Genomic DNA, 21,709 nt, shown 5'->3' on the forward strand with positions numbered 1-21,709 from the left:
ATATATATATATATATATATATATATATATATATATTTATTATATAGTTTATATATATATATATTTTTATATAGTTTATATTTTTATTTATGGGTCCCTGGTGATCTAGTGGTTAGGATGCGGCGCTCTCACCGCTGCAGCCCGGTTTCGAGTTTTTCTTTATCTACCTTCTCTTTTTCTTGGTTTATCTTCCCTCATTTTATTCCCTAATGCTGGACCGTCGTTAAAAGCATTTCACTGCATGTCGTACTCTGTATGTATGTGTATGTGACAAATCAAATTCGATTTGAATTGAATTTGATTTGATCTGAATGTGCTCTTCTGTCTTTTTGAAAAGCACAGTCTACCACCCGCCACCCCCTCTGATCTTCCCTTCACACATTCACCTACCCCCCCGTAACACCTCTTCCTGCCTCCCTCCCCATTCAACCTGCGCTTAAGGTATGTGTAGAGGATATGAAACGAGTCTTCAGAAGACAGACGACTAGGAAAGCTTCTGGCCCAGACGGTGTTTCACCTGCCTGCCTAAAAGTCTGTGCTGACCAACTGGCTCCTATCATCACTCAAATCTTTAACAGATCACTGGAACTGTGTGTAGTTCCCTGTTGCTTCAAACGCTCCATGATCATTCCGGTCCCCAAAAAAACCCAAAATCACCGGTTCCAATGATTACAGACCTGTTGCTTTCACGTCTGTGATCATGAAGTAATTTAAAAGACTGCTCCTGGCCTACCTGAAGGACATCACTGGACCTCTGCTGGATCCCCTTCAGTTTGCCTACAGAGCAAACGGGTCTGCGGATGATGCAGTCAACATGGGACTGCAACATCTTGACAGACCTGGGACCTATGCAAGGATCTTGTTTGTAGACTTCAGTTCGGCCTTTAAAACCATCATTCCTGAGCTTTTCTCAACCAAACTGACCCAGATCTCCATGCTCACAACAATCTGTCTGTGGATCAAAAGCTTCCTGACAGACAGGCAGCAGACAGAGAGGCTGGGCAAACTCACATCCAGGTCTCTCACTATCAGCACTGGTGCTCCCCAGGGTTGCGTTCTCTCCCCACTGCTCTTCTCACTGTACACAAATGACTGCACCTCTAAAAACCCCTCTGTCAAGCTCCTCAAGTTTGCGGACGACACTGCAGTCATCAGCCTCATCCAGGATGAAGACGAGTCTGCTTACAGACAGGAGGTTAAAGAGCTGGCTGTCTGGTGCAACCACCACAACCTGGAGCTCAACACGCTCAAAACAGTGGAGATGATTGTAGACTTTAGGAGAAATCCCCCAGCACTCCCCCAACTCACCATCATGAACAGCACTGTAACAACAGTGGAGTCATTCAAGTTTCTGGGTACCACCATCTCTCTCAGGACCTGAAGTGGGACAATAACATTGACTCCATTGCTAAAAAGGCTCAGCAGAGGTTGTACTTCCTTTGCCAACTGAGAAAATTCAACCTGCCACAGGAGCTGCTGAAACAATTCTACTCGGCCATCATTGAGTCTGTCCTGTGTAGACCCATATAACTGTCTGGTTTGGTTCAGCTATCAAATCAGACATGAGAGGCTACAGCGGACGGTCTGGACTGCTGAGAGGATTATTAGTGCCCCACTGCCCAATCTCCAAGATCTTTACTCATCCAGAGTGTAGAAAAGGGCTAAGAAAATCACTTTGGACCACACACAGCCCACTCTCTCTTCGAACTGTTGCCTTCTGATCGGCGCTACAGAGCTCCGTCAACCAGAACAACCAGGCACAAAAACAGTTTTTTCCCACAGGCTATACTCAGCATGAACAATTAAAATATTCATGACTACACACTGTCCATCATAACTGTCACATTTATACATTTATAAACTGAACACTTGTAAATAACGTGTACATTTATTTAACAACTTTTTTAACTCTGTATATATTGCATTATTTAACTGTCTGGTTTACTATTCTGTTTCACTATGTCTGTACTTTTCCTGCACTGGAAGCTCCTGACGCCAAGTCAAATTCCTTGTGTGTGTAAGCATACTTGTTAATAAAGCTATTTCTGATTCTGATCTTATTAAATCTGTATTAAACATCCAAGCAGCAATAGTTGACAATGTCATTACACATGCAGTTATACAGATTTCACTTCATACAATTATTTATTTTTATTTTGAGTCTATAGAAAAAACCTATACTTTAAAACATGATTAAACTTCATTTAAAAGCATACACAAATCAGTCATAAGATTAAAAGTGCTGATGGGGAGAGTGAATAACATTGATTATCTGGTTATGCTGGCACCTGACAAGAAGTATCAAATATGTGTCAGCATGTGAACAGTCAGTTCTGGATTTTGATGAATGCAAGCGGAAAATGAGCATACAAAATATAAGGATATGAGGAACTTTGCTAACGGACAAACTGTAAAGGCTAGACAACTAGGTCATACCATTTACAAAACAGCAGGTTTTATGGGGTGTTTCTGGTATGCAGTAAACTATGGGAAGAAGGCAAGCTAGTGGAGGCAGTGTGATGCGCTGAACAATGGTCTTTTGGGAGGCATGGCAGTCATGTGGATGTTATTTCAACACATTTCAGTGAGCTACACATTGTTTCAAACCCAGAACACCATTTCATGGCACTTCATTCCCTAATGGCAGTGGCCTATTTCAGCAAGGTCTTTCTCCCTGCCACACTGCAAAAATGTTCAGGAATTGAGAAACATGACAGAGTTCAAGGTGCTGACTTGGCCTACAAATTCCCCAGATCTCAATCTGTTTGAGAGAGTTTGGGAAGTTACGGACAAGTCCGGGGAGGAGTCCCACCTCACAACTTACAGGACTTAGAGGATCTGCTGGTAATGCCTTTGTGCCAAATAGGATTGTTCAGTCCATGCTTCAATGGGTTAGAGCTGTTTTGGCAGCACAAGGGGAATTACTCAATATTAGCAGGTGACATGTTAACGTTAATCTGTGTATGTACCTTAAATAAACATAAATCTTTTTATATATTACACTTTTCAAAGGTAAATAATACTATATGTTGCTAACTGAATTTTTATGAAGGTGCATTTGCTCTGCAATAGACCAGTGTATGCCTACAATACATCAGAGCCATCAGAGTGTCAGAAAATGAAATATTATGTTATACAATACATCAGAATACTGTATAGACAGCTACTGCATGTTTTAACCCAAGAACCCAAGTCTAGGTGTTTAGAACAAGGCAAATAAATGTGTGAGAATCTAAGTGACACACAGTGTGTGTATTTTTGTGTATGATCAGGGGACTGAATTGAGTAATGACTGCTGTCTTCACCTAAAGGCAGTGAGACCACAATCAGTAGTAACACAATTAATTCAGCCACACACACACCTCCCAGCAAACTGCACATGCACACACTTGCAGATATACAGCACAATAAAGGACCAGGATGTGTTCCCTCTGCTGAAACAGAGCTGTACTCTATTGTGCTCTATTTTGGTCCCCTAATTTGCAGTGTCCTGGTGACTCCCTCCCTGCGTGCACAGTCAGCTCGGCTCTGTCTCGATCTGTTGTGTTAGCGATCTGTTGTGTTAGAGTTCTGTATAGTGCCACGGGCATTCTGTAGCTCACATTGAGCGATATGCTACTAGTCAGATTTAAACCAATTAAACAACAACGACAACACTTTTATTGTGCAAAATCAGTTTGTTTCGAAAATAGCAGGATATCAGGAAAAGAAAGTAAGCATGCATTATACCAGTTTGTTTTATATATTGGTAGCCTATTAAGTGCTAATTGGTTTCGCTCTGGTTTATCTTTCTGATCTCCCAAAGAGGTAAAGACCATAAATATTTCACTAAGCAAAGGCTTGTGAACAGTTCAGTCAGTAAAAAATAAATTTGTTATATTTCATGTAATATCTTCTATCTGAGCAATCCTCATGACCCCAACGCCTGGATTAAAGTTAGCAGGACACACCCCTGGACGCAGGCCAAGGCAGGGTGTCAGCAGGCAAGAATCTGGTGACTGGGTACCTCACATAACCCAGTCAGTCACAGCCGGCAAGGCAACATGGAATCACCTTGTTGTCTTCCATCTGCCAGAGCAAAACAAGGGGCAAGGGGGCAGACTAGATGTGATGTGAATAGAACTTTGGAAGCGAAATCTTTTTGGGAATGTGGAATTTCGCATTATAGCAAAGTGCCAGAGTTGGTATGGTAGGACAGAGAAATTGAGTTTTGATTGGGTGTAGTTTCTCTCCTCCTCAACGCAACTCACATGAGAAAAGCATTCTGGAGAAAGTTGAAGATTAGAAAAAAAATATAATACAGATACACTGAACCTGCTACCCTAAAGGAATGCTCTTTTATTCTAAGTGAGGTCAGGAAACTACATTAGTCTGAATTTACATCAAGTCCCAATTGTAGAAGCAATTGTAAGAAACAGTGGGCAAAAGTAATTGACACTTTTATGGTGCTAATTGTAGATCAAGCTGGTGGACACAAGTAATGAATGAACCAATCAAGCTAAAAAAAGAACAAGGCCATAAGCAAGCTTTGCTAAGCAATTGTGGGAGAGTGTTGACCTCTACTAAGAAAAATTGTTGAGCAATCGAATGAGGCCTTTAAGATACTAACAGACATGCCCTCCCATAAGAAGGCCAGTGCCAGAAAGCCTTGAAAACTTCATACTGTGAAAATGGTGCGTGACATTAAGCCTGGACGAATTGAGGGTTAATATGCTTCATTACTGATACGGTACATTTAGAACTGTTTTTCCTTTTTCTGCTTTTCAGGACAACTGCATGGCCGGGTTTAGCTACTACATTCAATTTATTATGGAAAAGAATAGTGACTGCTATGCTCACATTCTTTCAATGGTTCCTCCTGAAAAATGCTTTTAGAAGTCAAGGAGAGGAACTTAACACAGGCAGAAGTGTTAAAGTACTGTAGAGTGTTATTTATCACAGGTGAAAGCGGTGAAACCGCTGTGGTGAGGAGCAGGAGCACATTTTGCAGACAAAGCCCTTTGTTTACCAGTCAGTCTATGGATATATCCTTTCCTATGATCACAAAATGTAGGAATGTAAGACCACTACAAAACATGTTTCAGACAAATTGAAATTAATTTATTGCATTCAAGTAAAATGTTGATGCTAAATACTTACAGGTAAACATATAAGGAATCTCAGTCGCCAACGGCTTGCTCATCAGAGACAAACTTACATCTTATTCATTTTTTCTCCACAATATCTGTGTATAGCTGCTTTGAGACAATGTTTATTGTTAAAAGTGCTGTACAAATAAAAATGAATTTAATTGAGTCTGCTGTACAGAAATAGTTTGTCTCTGATGTGGATGTTGCTCTTAAATCCAGAAGTGTATACAAGGTACATAAATGTAGGTGACTATGTGTAAAGTGCCTCTTGCTGCTGCTTGTGTGCACATAGTCAATATAGGTATAAACAACCTTGTACTCTGACAGGACAATAGTTCAGGAAAGATTCTGAACCGCATGCCACAGTCATTGTCTCATTTTTATTTAAACAGCGATTATACATGAAGGTAATGCCACAATCCAGACAAGCACCAGGATGATGGATCACATCACTCTGGTCCCTAAAGCTATCATGGGCTAACTTGGCTTTTACACTCTACAAATTGTAAATAAAAAAGGTATGCAATAATTTACAAATCTTATAAACTTATATTTTATTCACAATAGAATATAAATAATATATCAAATTTTGAAAGTGAGAAATTTTGAAATGTCATGCAAAATATTGGCTCATTTTGGATTTCATGAGAGCTACACATTCCAAAACATTTGGGACAGGTAGCAATAAGAGGCCGAAAAAATTAAAAATTTAAAGTTATCATCATCTACAGTGCATATCATCATCCAAAGATTCAGGGAACAATCTCTGTGCGTAAGGGTCAAGGCCTTGCCTTGTGCATCACATACAGGAATGCTACTGTAATGGAAATCACAACATAGGCTAAGGAATACTTTCAGAAAACATTGTCGGTAAACACAATCCACCGTGCCATTCGCCTTGCCAGCTAAAACTCTATAGGTCAAAAAAGAAGCCATATCTAAACATGATCCAGAAGCGCAGGCGTTTTCTCTGGGCCAAGGCTCATATAAAATGGACTGTGGCAAAGTGGAAAACTGTTCTGTGGTCAGACGAATCAAAATTTGAAGTTCTTTTTGGAAAACTGGGACGCCATGTCATCCGGACTAAAGAGGACAAGGACAACCCAAGTTGTTATCAGCGCTCAGTTCAGAAGCCTGCATCTCTGATGGTATGGGGTTGCATGAGTGCGCGTGGCATGGGCAGCTTACACATCTGGAAAGGCATCATCAATGCTGAAAGGTATATCCAAGTTCTAGAACAACATATGCTCCCATCCAGACATCGTCTCTTTCAGGGAAGACCTTGCATTTTCCAACATGACAATGCCAGACCACATACTGCATCAATTACAACATCATGGCTGCGTAGAAGAAGGATCCAGGTACTGAAATGGCCAGCCTGCAGTCCAGATCTTTCACCCATAGAAAACATTTGGCACATCATAAAGAGGAAGATGTGACAAAGAAGACCTAAGACAGTTGAGCAACTAGAGGCCTGTATTAGACAAGAATGGGACAACATTCCTATTCCTAAGCTTGAGCAACTTGTCTCCTCAGTCCCCAGACATTTGCAGACTGTTATAAAAAGAAGAGGGATGCCACACAGTGGTAAACATGGCCTTGTCCCAACTTTTTTGAGATGTGTTGATGCCAATCAATTTAAAATTAACTTATTTTCCCCTTATAATTATACATTTTCTTAGTTTATACATTTGATATGTCATCTATGTTGTATTCTGAATAAAATACTGAAATTTGAAACTTCCACATCATTGCATTCTGTTTTTATTCTGTATTAACTTTTTTGGAATCGGGTTTGTAGAATTTGATTAAAAGAAAATGAAGTCTTAGTGTAGGCCATTTGGCCACCTGGGTGCATCTTTCCCAAAGACTTCACAAGAACGCAAATCCAAACATTATATTATTATATATTGATTTTTTTTTTTACATTTACATTTGCGGCATTTAGCAGACGCCCTTATCCAGAGCAACATACAATAGTGCTCTAAGTCTCTAGCAATAAATAATTGATTTGTTTGGTTAAATGGTTAAATTGTTTATTTTTAAATCAACCAGTCTCAAAGCTTGGTATCTTAAGCTTGGTTCTTCTTTGTTTTAGATCTGTGAGACTAATGTAGACTAAAAACTTGTTCCCCTCTATAAGAATTTTGACTTAATACAGTTATCCACTTATACAGTAGCTGAGAGCAGCCAAATGGCTTCTGTGGCTTTGAGCAGAGAGTGCGGAGAGTATTTAAAGGAATATTTAAACCTATCTAGCTTTAATGCTTTAAGCTTAAGACCAGGTTGTAGCCTTAATACTAATATGTACGACTTAGTTAATATTCAATGGCAATATTATCTGTAGTGTTGTTCTTTAACAAGGCCTAATAGCTGTAGCTAAGTTAGCTACATACACTAGATTATGAAAAAAAAGTCTGAATTTTGCCTTCAGTATAACAGTATATGTGCAATTAAGATATGCCATAGGTCGAACATGTAATACTGAGACATGGTTTGGGAAAACATTGCTTGTCTACATAAAGCCCACTGTCTTGCCTGCCTGGGTATAAACTACACTTTGAAATTCACTTGAGGTTATCTACAAGATATCCAATAACCAGGATGATCAAAATGAAAAAAAAAAAAAAAAAAAACTCCTGGCCACCCAGATCTAAAGGTGGGGCAGAAGTGGGACAGATAAAACTAAATAAAAACAAAAGAAAAAGTCTTTTACATTTGACCTATTTATGTATTTTCATGTGATCTTGGTGTAATAATTGCATGATGTATGAATGCCTAATCAATCTAATTCAACAGAGAAGTCAACACTTTGGTATGAAATGCTTTGGGAAAGTAGAAACAAACACTTTTACATTTACATTTACATTTGCGGCATTTAGCAGACGCCCTTATCCAGAGCGACGTACAAACGTGCTTTAAATCTCTAGTAATGAATAAATCTACACTGGTACGCAAGATTACAAACTCAATATAACTATAACTCGAATTCTACAAACTTGGAAAGTGCTAATGTAGGTATTTTAGAAAGAGGTAGGTCTTCAGTCGTCGCTTAAAGATAATCAGGGACTCTGCTGTACGGACATCTAGGGAAAGTTCATTCCACCAACTCGGTGCCAGAACAGAGAAGAGCCTAGAATTGTACTTACCTCTCATTCTGAGAGAAGGTGGTTTTTGTCTCAAGATATTGTAATTTCAACCCAGCCATTAGGGAGGCACAAGCCAGTGCATTCTTAGTGCCGGTCCCAAGCCCGGGTAAATGGGGAGGGTTGCGTTAGGAAGGGCATCCAGCGTAAAACACGTGCCAAATCAAATATGCGGATCACAAATGAGAATTTCATACCGGATCGGTCGAGGCCGGGTTAACAACGACCGCCACAGGTATCGTTAGCCGACAGGGTACCGGTGGAAATTGGGCTACTGTTGGCGAAGGAGGAGAAGGAGAGGAGGAAGGCGTCTACAGAGGCGGCAGGAAAGGAGCAGTGTAGGAGAGTGGAGGTTCGGGTTGGTACTTTAAATGTTGGTACTATGACGGGTAAAGGGAGAGGTAGCTGATATGATGGAGAGGAGAAAGGTAGATATGTTGTGTGTTCAGGAGACCAAGTGGAAAGGAGTAAGGCCAGGAACATTGGAGGTGGGTTTAAACTGTTTTATCATGGTGTGGATGGAAGAGAAATGGTGTAGGGGTGATTCTGAAGGAAGAGTACAGTAAGAGTGTAGTGGAGGTGAAGAGAGTTTCTGATAGGGTGATGATCGTGAAGGTGGAAGTTGAAGGGATGATGATAAATGTCATCAGTGCCTATGCTCCACAAGTTGGCTGTGAGATGGAGGAGAAGGAAAGATTCTGGAGTGAATTAGATGAAGTGGTAGATGGTGTACCTAGGAAAGAACGGTTAGTGATTGGGGCGGACTTTAATGGGCATGTGGGTGAAGGGAACAGAGGTGATGAGGAGGTGATGGGTAGGTATGGTTTTAAGGAGAGGAATGTGGAAGGGCAGATGGTGGTAGATTTTGCTAAAAGGATGGAAATGGCAGTGGTGAACACTTATTTTAAAAGAAGGAGGATCATAGGGTGGCGTATAAGAGTGGAGGAAGGTGCACACAGGTGGACTATGTGCTATGCAGGAGATGCAACCTGAAGGAGATTGGCGACTGTAAGGTGTTGGCAGGGGACAGTGTAGCTAGACAGCATAGGATGGTGGTCTGTAGGATGGTTTTGGAGGCGAGGATGAAGAGGAGGAGAGTGAGGACTGAAAGAAGAATAAGATGGTGGAAACTGAAGGAGGAAGAGTGTAGTGTGAGGTTCAGGGAAGAGGTCAGAGAGGCTCAGTGGTGTTAAGGAGGTGTTGGATGATTGGGCAACTACTGCAGGAGTGATGAGGAGGCAGCTAGAAAAGTACTTGGTGTGACATCTGGAAATAGAAAGGAAGACAAGGAGACGTGGTGGTGGAATGAGGAAGTGCAGGAGAGCATAAGGAGAAAGAGGTTGGCAAAACAGAAGTGGGATAGACAGAGTGATGAGAAAAGTAGGCAGGAGTACAAGGAGATGCGGCAGCAGGTTAAGAGGATGTGGCGAAAGCCAAGGAAAAGGCATATGAGGAGCTGTATGAGAGGTTGGACACTAAGGAAGGAGAAAAGGATTTGTACCGATTGGCTCATTTTGGATTTCATGAGAGCTACACATTCCAAAACATTTGGGACAGGTAGCAATAAGAGGCCGAAAAAATTAAAAATTTAAAGTTATCATCATCTACAGTGCATATCATCATCCAAAGATTCAGGGAACAATCTCTGTGCGTAAGGGTCAAGGCCTTGCCTTGTGCATCACATACAGGAATGCTACTGTAATGGAAATCACAACATAGGCTAAGGAATACTTTCAGAAAACATTGTCGGTAAACACAATCCACCGTGCCATTCGCCTTGCCAGCTAAAACTCTATAGGTCAAAAAAGAAGCCATATCTAAACATGATCCAGAAGCGCAGGCGTTTTCTCTGGGCCAAGGCTCATTTAAAATGGACTGTGGCAAAGTGGAAAACTGTTCTGTGGTCAGACGAATCAAAATTTGAAGTTCTTTTTGGAAAACTGGGACGCCATGTCATCCGGACTAAAGAGGATAAGGACAACCCAAGTTGTTATCAGCGCTCAGTTCAGAAGCCTGCATCTCTGATGGTATGGGGTTGCATGAGTGCGTGTGGCATGGGCAGCTTACACATCTGGAAAGGCATCATCAATGCTGAAAGGTATATCCAAGTTCTAGAACAACATATGCTCCCATCCAGACATCGTCTCTTTCAGGGAAGACCTTGCATTTTCCAACATGACAATGCCAGACCACATACTGCATCAATTACAACATCATGGCTGCGTAGAAGAAGGATCCAGGTACTGAAATGGCCAGCCATAGAAAACATTTGGCACATCATAAAGAGGAAGATGTGACAAAGAAGACCTAAGACAGTTGAGCAACTAGAGGCCTGTATTAGACAAGAATGGGACAACATTCCTATTCCTAAGCTTGAGCAACTTGTCTCCTCAGTCCCCAGACATTTGCAGACTGTTATAAAAAGAAGAGGGGATGCCACACAATGGTAAACATGGCCTTGTCCCAACTTTTTTGAGATGTGTTGATGCCAATCAATTTAAAATTAACTTATTTTCCCCTTAAAATTATACATTTTCTTAGTTTATACATTTGATATGTCATCTATGTTGTATTCTGAATAAAATACTGAAATTTGAAACTTCCACATCATTGCATTCTGTTTTTATTCTGTATTAACTTTTTTGGAATCGGGTTTGTAGAATTTGATTAAAAGAAAATGAAGTCTTAGTGTAGGCCATTTGGCCACCTGGGTGCATCTTTCCCAAAGACTTCACAAGAACGCAAATCCAAACATTATATTATTATATATTGATTTTTTTTTTTACATTTACATTTGCGGCATTTAGCAGACGCCCTTATCCAGAGCAACATACAATAGTGCTCTAAGTCTCTAGCAATAAATAATTGATTTGTTTGGTTAAATGGTTAAATTGTTTATTTTTAAATCAACCAGTCTCAAAGCTTGGTATCTTAAGCTTGGTTCTTCTTTGTTTTAGATCTGTGAGACTAATGTAGACTAAAAACTTGTTCCCCTCTATAAGAATTTTGACTTAATACAGTTATCCACTTATACAGTAGCTGAGAGCAGCCAAATGGCTTCTGTGGCTTTGAGCAGAGAGTGCGGAGAGTATTTAAAGGAATATTTAAACCTATCTAGCTTTAACGCTTTAAGCTTAAGACCAGGTTGTAGCCTTAATACTAATATGTACGACTTAGTTAATATTCAATGGCAATATTATCTGTAGTGTTGTTCTTTAACAAGGCCTAATAGCTGTAGCTAAGTTAGCTACATACACTAGATTATGAAAAAAAAGTCTGAATTTTGCCTTCAGTATAACAATATGTGCAATTAAGATATGCCATAGGTCGAACATGTAATACTGAGACATGGTTTGGGAAAACATTGCTTGTCTACATAAAGCCCACTGTCTTGCCTGCCTGGGTATAAACTACACTTTGAAATTCACTTGAGGTTATCTACAAGATATCCAATAACCAGGATGATCAAAATGAAAAAAAAAACAAAAAAAAAAAAACTCCTGGCCACCCAGATCTAAAGGTGGGGCAGAAGTGGGACAGATAAAACTAAATAAAAACAAAAGAAAAAGTCTTTTACATTTGACCTATTTATGTATTTTCATGTGATCTTGGTGTAATAATTGCATGATGTATGAATGCCTAATCAATCTAATTCAACAGAGAAGTCAACACTTTGGTATGAAATGCTTTGGGAAAGTAGAAACAAACACTTTTACATTTACATTTGCGGCATTTAGCAGACGCCCTTATCCAGAGCGACGTACAAACGTGCTTTAAATCTCTAGTAATGAATAAATCTACACTGGTACGCAAGATTACAAACTCAATATAACTATAACTCGAATTCTACAAACTTGGAAAGTGCTAATGTAGGTATTTTAGAAAGAGGTAGGTCTTCAGTCGTCGCTTAAAGATAATCAGGGACTCTGCTGTACGGACATCTAGGGGAAGTTCATTCCACCAACTCGGTGCCAGAACAGAGAAGGGCCTAGAATTGTACTTACCTCTCATTCTGAGAGAAGGTGGTTTTTGTCTCAAGATATTGTAATTTCCAGAAGTTTCAAATGTTTGTATAACCTCATTTAATATCCTAAATTCTCCATAAACACAGGCCCCATGAACTCTCACTATGTGGTCCACAGTTAGGGATAATGACCTGTGTACTGGGCAATACAAGAGCTTCTTTTGGCAAAAAAATATATCAAGCAATTGAAAGGGGCTGCAGTAAAGGCCTGGCAAAGCATCTCAAAGAAAAAAAAAGTCAGAATTGTTTTGTATAGAGGTGTCAAATTCAATTGCACCGGGGGCCAAAACTCAAAGCACACTTTAGGTCGCGGGCCGAACAGGAGAAACATTTATTGAACACACTAAAACTAAATGATTTTTTTTTACATAAATATGAATAAAAACCACACAGGAATATTATTCCAGAATAAATAATATTAAACTTTTTATAACTTAAAATACTTTGCTCTCCAAAAAAATATCTCCTGTCAAAATTATACAAGTTAGAAATATGAACATGCTGCAAAAAACCCTGAACAAATAAATAAAAATTGTGCTTTTAAGTAAACGTTAAAATAACAACAAATCAAAACAATCAAATTTCTTTGCTATTATGGCATTTTATAAAAAATAATCTTAAACTTTAAATAACTTAAAATATTTTGCTCTCCATAAAAATATCTCCTGTGAAACACCAGACGTCTCACACCTTCATCATGCAGCTCTTCAGAAACTCTCCCTCAGTAAATAAGCGGCTGATGTGCCTCTGATTTCTCCTCTGTTTTCCCACCAGCTTCACTTTGTGATTTTGCTCTGGTGAAACACGTCTCCTAAAATGTCAGATTCTTCTTTAACTCTTCTACTTTCTGTATCTTCTGTATCCGTAGCTTCTCCTGATGTTTTGTCTCGTAGTTCCGTCTTAGATTCAATTCCTTAATTACAGCCACATTCGCTCCACAAATAAGACACGTGTTTACCGGCAGTGTCAGTAAACATGTACTCAGAATCCCATCGGTTTTGAAAGGCTCTGTTTTCAGAATTCACTTTTCTCTTGGTCATTGTGAGGAGCTTCAAAATAACCGTACAATAAGGTTAAATCAACAGAAGCTCGACTTGATTGACGCTGGAATGTTCCCAGGTAGTCTAGCGTTCGGTAAGGCAGCTGAAGCGCTGCATTATGGGATCTGTAGTTTGTGTTATCAGCGCTTCATATCGCCAGGACATTAATAACAATAATAATAGCTCTTTATAAAATCATCTCGCCAGATGTGGCCTGCGGGCCTTGAGTTTGACACATATGGTATAGCGTATTGGTTCCAGACTTTAGGTTCTCTTAAACTATTGAAATAATTCTGCTATTTATGTTTAAGCAATTACATTTTTGCCTATAACAAAAAACATGGCTGTAATTCCTAAACCATTTAGGAATTACAGCCATGTTTTTTGTTATAGGCTAAAATTTAAAACCGTTGCACTAAAAAAAAAGAAGTTTGAAAGAAAGCTAAAAAAAATCAACACTTCAACAACATTTTAAATGCATTACACAACAACTGCATGCAAACACCAAGCAACATGATGTATGACAACTAATCCAGTTAAGTCCCTGTTTCAGAATGGGTCCAGTGTAAAGAATTAACCATTTGAGCCTCAAACAAATTAACTATATCAAAGCCAAATTAGCAATTATAGGGTGTAAATGTAGGTTGAAACAATTTGCTGATGTTTCTAAATTTATGAATGCTCATCCAGAATGCTGTCAGAGCCTCAGGCAACTGGGCTCAGGTGTGTGACCTAATTTCCTCTCTAAAAGGACATTCTCAGGTACAAGCACCAGTCAAACCCAGGGTATATGTGCTTAATATAGCATTGGTGAGGTAAAGGAACACAAAATGCACAATAATTATAGATATTTGATGTTCATATTGGTGTATATACTGTTTACACACTCACCTCAGTGACATGGCTAAGATGGACACCGAGTACATTTCCTTAAATTTTTGAAAATGTGTTTCTTTAAACATACAGTTGAGAATGATGGTTGTAACAACAAAAAGACAGTTGCCATTTGTCTGTTAGAAGACAAAGAAGAAAAGATGGACAAAAGGAAAAAGAAAAGGGAGGACACACTGGCTCCACTCAAGTTAAATACATCAAAAGACAATTCAAGCTTTTCCAGCTTTAATATGAAAAACTCAACGAATGCATTAATCATAAAATCCATGTTTAAAGAGGGAGTAGTGAGGAAAGTCAACTGGCCATCATCTATTCATTATTCTAACCACCCATCCATTCATTCATACAGCAGCTGTTTCTACTTTTTTAATAAAAATCTTCTTAATAGGCTGATAGTAAGTAAGTATAGTAATTACAGTGCCTGTGAAAAGTTTGAAAACATCTACTCTTTTACAGTTTTTAAGACATGCATGTTCCGATTGTTTATTTGCAACAAACTTAATAAAAGGAAAAAACACAGAATAACTTGACAGTCAAAGACTAGAACAAGGTCCTGTGGACAAATTAGTCCAAATTTGACATTTTTGTCTCTAACAGGAGCATGTATGTAAGAATTGAAAAGATGTTAGCAAACTGTCTCACACCCACAGTCAAACATGGAGATAGAAGCTTAATGGTTTAGGGTTGTTTTGGAGCAGGGATTTATTCCAGGTGAAAGGTATACTGAACTAACATGGATACTATACCATACTTGGCTAACTAGAACCAACTTCACCACACAAGAAGACAATGACCCAAAGCATATGTCCAAGCTCTGTAAGCAATATTTAGAGTGCAAACTGTCGACTGAAGTATCATGGAATGACCTGCCTAGTCACGGCACTTAAATCCTATTGAACTGCTCTGGGGTGAACTGAATCTCAAAGACAGAAAGAAATATCAATCTAGCATAGAACACCCTTGCCAAGTTTTCCAAGAGGCATGGCAAAGTATTTCAGCTGAATGTTTGGAGAAATTTACTGAAGTGACAAACAAGAGTGTGTAAAGCTGTTATTTATGCTAACAGATAATTTTTTTAATAAATATTGTTTAACATCTGTAAATGTATACATTTGTTTGCTCAAAATTAATTTCATTATGTTAAATTACCTAGTTTCATGCAAATAAACAAGAGGAAAATGCATATGTCGCGCAAAAATGATGTTCTGAGAGACAGTGCATGTCCGAACGTTCGTAAAAAATTAATATCAGCATTAATCTCCAAACATACTATATGGTGCTTCTCACACTGATCAATGCTATCATTGCAAAAATAAGAAGTGACAGGACATTTATTAAATATTATTAATGATCACAGAGTTTTGTGCCATTCTGCATTATGCATGCCATCCTTCATCGCTTTGCGACAGGCCACTACACAATTTTATATTTTCTTGATTGAGACAGAGAGAGACACAATAAGGGTCAAAACCCCTCACTAAACTAAAGTAGGTTTAACTAACACCTGATATTTAATTCTTATAGAATTGATAGAAGACATATTTTAGTGTTGTTGTCTGATAACGGATGAAATAAAAACAGCTATTGTTTATGCATTTAACACAGCAAAGTGAAATGTGTGCTTACAGTTTGCCACTCACCATCCACTCTGAAATAATGATGTCCACTTTCTCTACAGGAAGCTCCACTTCCTCTATCCGGCCTTTAATAAGCGTGATTGTGTCCTCCAGATGATTAGCTCTAGCAATAAATAAAAAACCACACAATCTCATAGATCAATATATGCATGAATGATGAAAATATTTTATGTGGTGAGGATATTTTGCTGAAATAACCACATAGATTTCAAAACCATTGCCTACAGTATGTTGATGACACTCAACTCATCCACTCTTTTCCTTAAAGGAGGGATAAACTTAAAATTATAAGGAACAAACTTATAGGCAAGAAAATTCTACATTCTTTTATTCAACTTTATAACCTGTATCTCTGTAAAGCTGCTTGGAGACAATGTTCATTGTAAAAATGCCCTAAACAAATACAAATGAATTTGATTGATTTTCCTACTTCAGACTGATTTTCCTGTATTGATCTCAGCATGTCTGACAGACCTCATGAAAGTATACCCATCTGCAAACTCCTCTCAAGTCCTCTCACACCCTCTTTCACTGGTATCCTGTAACTGTGCACATCAGGTTTAAAACACATGGCTCGACTAGACCAGGTGTCAAAACACAAGACTCATTGCTGGTGGAATTAAACCCCCCAATGGCTACAGTAGTTAAAATATTACTCCAGTAAAAATGCTCCCTTTAAACTTTCTCTTGAATAAAAGTACAAAGTATTTGCCTTCAAATGTACTTAAGTTTCCAAGTACTATTATTTATTATGGCAATAATGCTTTATGTAAATTTTTAGCACAAGACTTTTGCTTAATCAGCTCAGTTTATGTAAAAGGACTATCTAACAAGGACCGGGTCGAAGGGGACCCGGCCGGAACCGCCACGGAACAGCGGGGAGGGGCCCGAGGCGAAGCGACCACCACTGCGGAGAGCCGGAACGGGACAACGACCCCTGCGGGGCAAAGTCCTTGACGCAGACTAGAGGCAGAGAGACGTCCACCACGGAGACCCGGAGCAGAGCGACGCCCTCAGCGAAAACCGGAGGCAGCGCGACGTCCTCCACGGAGCCTTGGAGCGGAACGACGCCCTCTGCAGAGGCTGCCGGCGGAGCGACGATCCCCATGGAGACCAGGAGCGGAGCGACGCCCTCGGCGAAGACAGGAGCCGGAGAGACGACCCCTGGAGACCTGGAGCGGAGCGACGCCCTCTGCGGAGACAGGAGACCGCTTGAGGTCCTCGGCGGAGACCTGGAGCTTGGGGACGGCCACCGCGGAGACCCGGACAGGGATCTGGAGTGGAGAGACAACCCTGGTGACTACTGGAAGCAGGGCAGAGCTCTCAACGGGGCTTACCAGCTGGAGACCCTCTGGATGGAGACCGGAGATGGAGCGATGCCCCTGACTGAGCACAGAGGCTGAGTGATGACCTCCGCAGGGTTTATCGGTGCGACATCACCCTTCAGGGAGCTCAGGGGTGACCTGTCACCCTCCAGGGAGCTTGGAGGCAGAATGTCGCCGTGGGAGGAGCTCTGCAAAGTGACTTCGTCGTCTGAGTGCTTGTGGGGCGAGCCGTCACCTCTTGGGTGACTGTGGGGCGAGCTGTCGCCTTCGGATGAAGCCAGGGGCAGCGGTTCGACTTCCCTTTCGCAGTCCCGGAGCTGAGGTGAGTGCTCTGGGGTCTCCTTGGGTGAAGAGGAGGTATGTGATGTAGCTTCGCCTTCTGAGTGCTGGTGTGGCGAGCTGTCACCCTTCCGGAGGCAACCGGTCGACTTCCCTTTTGCAGTCTCGGAGGTGAGTTGAGTACTCCTTGGGACGCTGGAGCGGAACCGAGCTCTCCTTGGGACGTTGGCGCAGAACCGAGCTCTCCTTGGGACGCAGAAGCGGAGCGGAACTTTCCCGGAAATCCTGGGACGGAACCAAGCTCTCCTCAGAAATCAGGAGCGAAGCCAAGCTTTCCTCAGGAACCGGGAGCGAAGAGGAGCTCTCCTGGAAGCCTAGGAGCGGAGAGAAAGCTGCCTGGAAACCTAGGAGCGGAGAGGAAGCCGTCGGGGGACCCTGGAGCGGAGAGGAGCTCGCCTGGGGACCCTGGAGCGGAGAGGAGCTCACGGGGTCGCTCTGGGACAGAGAGGAGCTCACGGGGTCGCTCTGGGACAGAAAGGAACTCACGGGGTCGCTCTGGACGGAGGTCCTGGGACGGAGCTGAGCTCTCACGGAGGTCCTGGGACGGAACGGAGCTCTCTTCAGGACCCTGGAGCGGAACGGAGCTCTCTTCAGGACCCTGGAGCGGAACGGAGCTCTCTTCGGAGACCTGAAGCGGAGCTGAACCAACCCAAAGGTTCTGGAGCAGGACGGAGCCAGCCTGGATATCCTGGAGCACGGCGGAGATCCCTTTAAGGACCTTCGGCGGAGCGGAGCTGTCCTGGAGGGCCTGGAGCAGCGTGGTGACCTCCTGGAAACTTTGATGAGAAATGGTGTTCTCGGAAGCGGGGGAGAGGAGATGGAGATCAGCCGTGGTTATCCCGAGTCCCCTGGTGAGAAGCTGGAGGAACCTGGCGCATGAGCTGACCTTGCCTTCAGTCGTGCTCCACAGCTCTCTGGCAAGGGAGAGAGATTCCTCAGTCAGCAGAGACATGTGGAGCGCGATTTTCGCTTCTTCTGTGGGATAACTGGCTGGATTCAACTCGTATCGACCCACGTTCTGTAAAAATCCCCTCCATTCAGCTCTGTTGCTGGAGAAGCAAGCCGGGAGTCCCGTGACGTCATTGAGGGGGTGTGGCGCTGCCGAGCATGACCGAGAAGCGGCTGAGCGAACCCGACCTCCGAGGTTCAGTTCGCGCTGGGACCATGGCATTAATCCGATCATGTCCCCCTTTTTCCTTTTGTCCTTTTTTTTTTTGCCTTTTTTTTTTGTCCGTATATTCCTTTTCAGGGGTCCGTTATTCTGTTAGGCAAGGTACGGAGGCGGAAGCCGGAGTAACGGCAAACAGAAACTTTATTTAACAAAAGGCAGAGCCAACACAAAATACCCGCGTAGATCGGGATAATCCGGCAAAACGGCAGTCCAATAATAACATCCACGGTACATTATGGAGGAAGCGCGGCGCGGAGGAAGCGACGGAGAAGCGTCGGTAGTCCGAGGTGCGCTGGGGAAGGTAAACGCAGCCGTGGAGTGAGCGAGGAGAAGGTATGTAGCGGGAGCAGCATACATACGACCACACACTACCATGAACCTACACGAACACGCATGAACATATAATAACGGACCCTGAGTGTGGGTGAATGAGGGGTTTATATTGGCGGTGTGATGAGCGAGTAGATGGGAGTCAGGTGTTGCCCATGAAGCCCGATTGCGAGCAGCTCTGTGCGGGCGGGGCACGCACGGGAGAAGGAGCGAGGTGCTTTGGGGAATGCCAAAGTCTGACAGCCGCCAAAGGGGGCGTGGCAGGGGAATTCCTGACAGATATAAGTTAAATACTGAATGATTTCTAATAAATTATCATGAGCCCAAATCCTTCTTTTCAACAACTTAAAAAAATCGAGCAAAAAAGGCCATGTGTGTTGTGGCAAGTTAGAGTTAAGAGTTTCTTTATCATTTATTCCTCTTGAAAAATGTTCTGCTTGCTGTTGAACCGATGCTAAACTGCATGTTCGTGCTAAGTAGGTACCAGCAAGCGGCAATTGCGGTTCTAGTTTGAATGAACCACGCCATGACCCAATGTCTCCTCCGTTGATTAGTTTCAGCTTTGAAAAGCTCCCCTCTGCTTCAGCTACCGTCACTGCGTGAGTAAAACATATTCTTAGAGCAGTCCACTAAATCATTTATTGCACAATTAAATACACATCATTGTGCACAATTAATCTAACTCTTAGAACCAAGAACCAAACAACTCCTTGGCTAATTGTAGTCGTAATATATGGACAACATCTATATCCCTATAATATGTATTTTAAATGAGCCTTTTAAGCTGCACTGGAGATTCTCCTCACTGAACTCAGTTCAGGACTTATTCAGTACAATCACAGAAAGCCTTTATGACATAACCTTAATTAAAGGAAACACAAATCAATAAGTGCTACTAGTTTAACTACAATCCAACTAGATTAGTTAGGTGGTAATTGCTTTGTTGCTACACGCATTATTATAAACTGCATACTATAAATTATAATGTTATGCAGCTAAAAGAAATATTGTTGCTCTATGCATAAAAGCATAGCAGGCAACACTGATATACAGTTATTAACCTATTTCATTAAAAGCATTAGCCTTCACTATCCTTGTAACGAGATGTGTGATAGAGCTGCATACACACCTTTACCTTTTGCAGGTTTCCCCCCCTGCTTCTTTGCTCTTCTGTGGGTTTAAACCTTTTTTTTTGTCATCTATAATTTTTGGATATAGCTCTCCTTAATGACTTGACATCACCCAACCCCCACCTCTCCAATGTATAAGTAAAGGGAACTTCCCCGGGTGGTCTGTGCCCACTCCGAGTCACAACCAGGTTCATTCACCGTGATATGATATGATAATTGTACATATATGCGAAAAAACTACTCAAGTACAGTAACAAATCACATTTACATTTTTAATTATAAATTACATTTACTGTCCAACACTGGTCATTTCATAAAGTTCTCATCCAGGCAGAGGACATTTTCTGTACCTTTATATGAGTCTCGAGTGTCAATGCTTGTCAATAATTTTGCCTGACTGGTCCAATTAAGTTAGTGGTAATTTGGCCTTGACTGTGAAAGTCTCTTTACTACGACAAGGTCTGAATTCTGTCAGAATATTAGGTTTCAGTATTATGTAAGACTTGATTTCTATAGCTAACAACATCTAAAGACAAAAATATTATATTAACATTATAACTTAGGTCTATAGACTTACTCAGAAGCATATAATTAGCTTTACGTCTTTACGTTTATTATCTTCAAGTTTTTTTTATTAGTTTGCATTCCCAAAACCAAAGAATTTACCTGTAAACCAGACATTTTAGACAACTCAAAACACTGAAAGAGAAATACACATCTCCCAGTATCTTACAAACGAATAAAAAAAGGGACCAAATACAGAAATAAGCTGAAAAATATTTAAATGATCCCTTGAATAAATCAGTTGCAAAAAATGTTTGTTAATTACAGCCAATTTGCTCAGTCCAACCTGGGTGCAAATGTATTCCAATTACACACTCTACGTAATACAATAAAGACTCCTTCTGTGACCTTTGCAAGCCCTGCACCTATGTGTGTTAAGCTGTAACGATGATCCTTTAAGCATGTGTATCAATCTCCCTACACACTCCATTATAATGACAGCTAATGTTACCAAGGACAGGGGCATTATTCAAGGCTGCTGTGTGTGAGCCTGTGTACGAGAGAAAGAGAGAGAGAGAGAGAGAGAGAGAGAGAGAGAGAGAGAGAGAGAGAGAATTTCTGTCCCAGCTGATCTTTATCCTTTTACTATCACACACTCCAGAAATCTGCACTCCCCACAGTGAGATGGAGGGGGGAAACACTGTAATCTCATTACTACATGACAATGGCAGCTACAGGATGAAAAGGGAGGAGAGATAGTGAGTGGGAGGGAAAGAGGGAGGGAAATAGGGATGGAGAGAGAGACAGATAGAGAAAAGGTGCTCTTTACAACTTGCTTTTTCTTTCTACACATGCAAATCACTCTGAAATTAGTGGGTTGAGGGATACAATACAAACGGGATTACATGAGAAGTCACACTTATATGCTGGTATGGCACACCCGATCATAAACACATGAGAACTAGAGGGAGAGGAATAAGAAAGGGAAATGTGAGGAATATGGATGGATGAAAGGATGAAAGGATGGATGGATGGATGGA

General features: G+C 41.2%; 1 protein-coding gene across 1 annotated transcript in view; it reads right to left on the bottom strand.

Moving 5' to 3' along the window:
- Positions 1 to 21,709, bottom strand: part of prmt3 (protein arginine methyltransferase 3) — a 76,772-nt gene that overhangs the window by 32,797 nt on the left and 22,266 nt on the right. Inside the window, exon 10 of the mRNA XM_046857661.1 lies at positions 15,874 to 15,973. Within this exon, the coding sequence (XP_046713617.1) occupies positions 15,874 to 15,973 (100 nt within the window). The remainder of the gene's footprint in view (positions 1 to 15,873; positions 15,974 to 21,709) is intronic.

The sequence above is a fragment of the Silurus meridionalis genome, chromosome 9 (genome assembly GCF_014805685.1).
Source record: "Silurus meridionalis isolate SWU-2019-XX chromosome 9, ASM1480568v1, whole genome shotgun sequence".
NCBI classification, from domain to species: Eukaryota; Metazoa; Chordata; class Actinopteri; order Siluriformes; family Siluridae; genus Silurus; species Silurus meridionalis.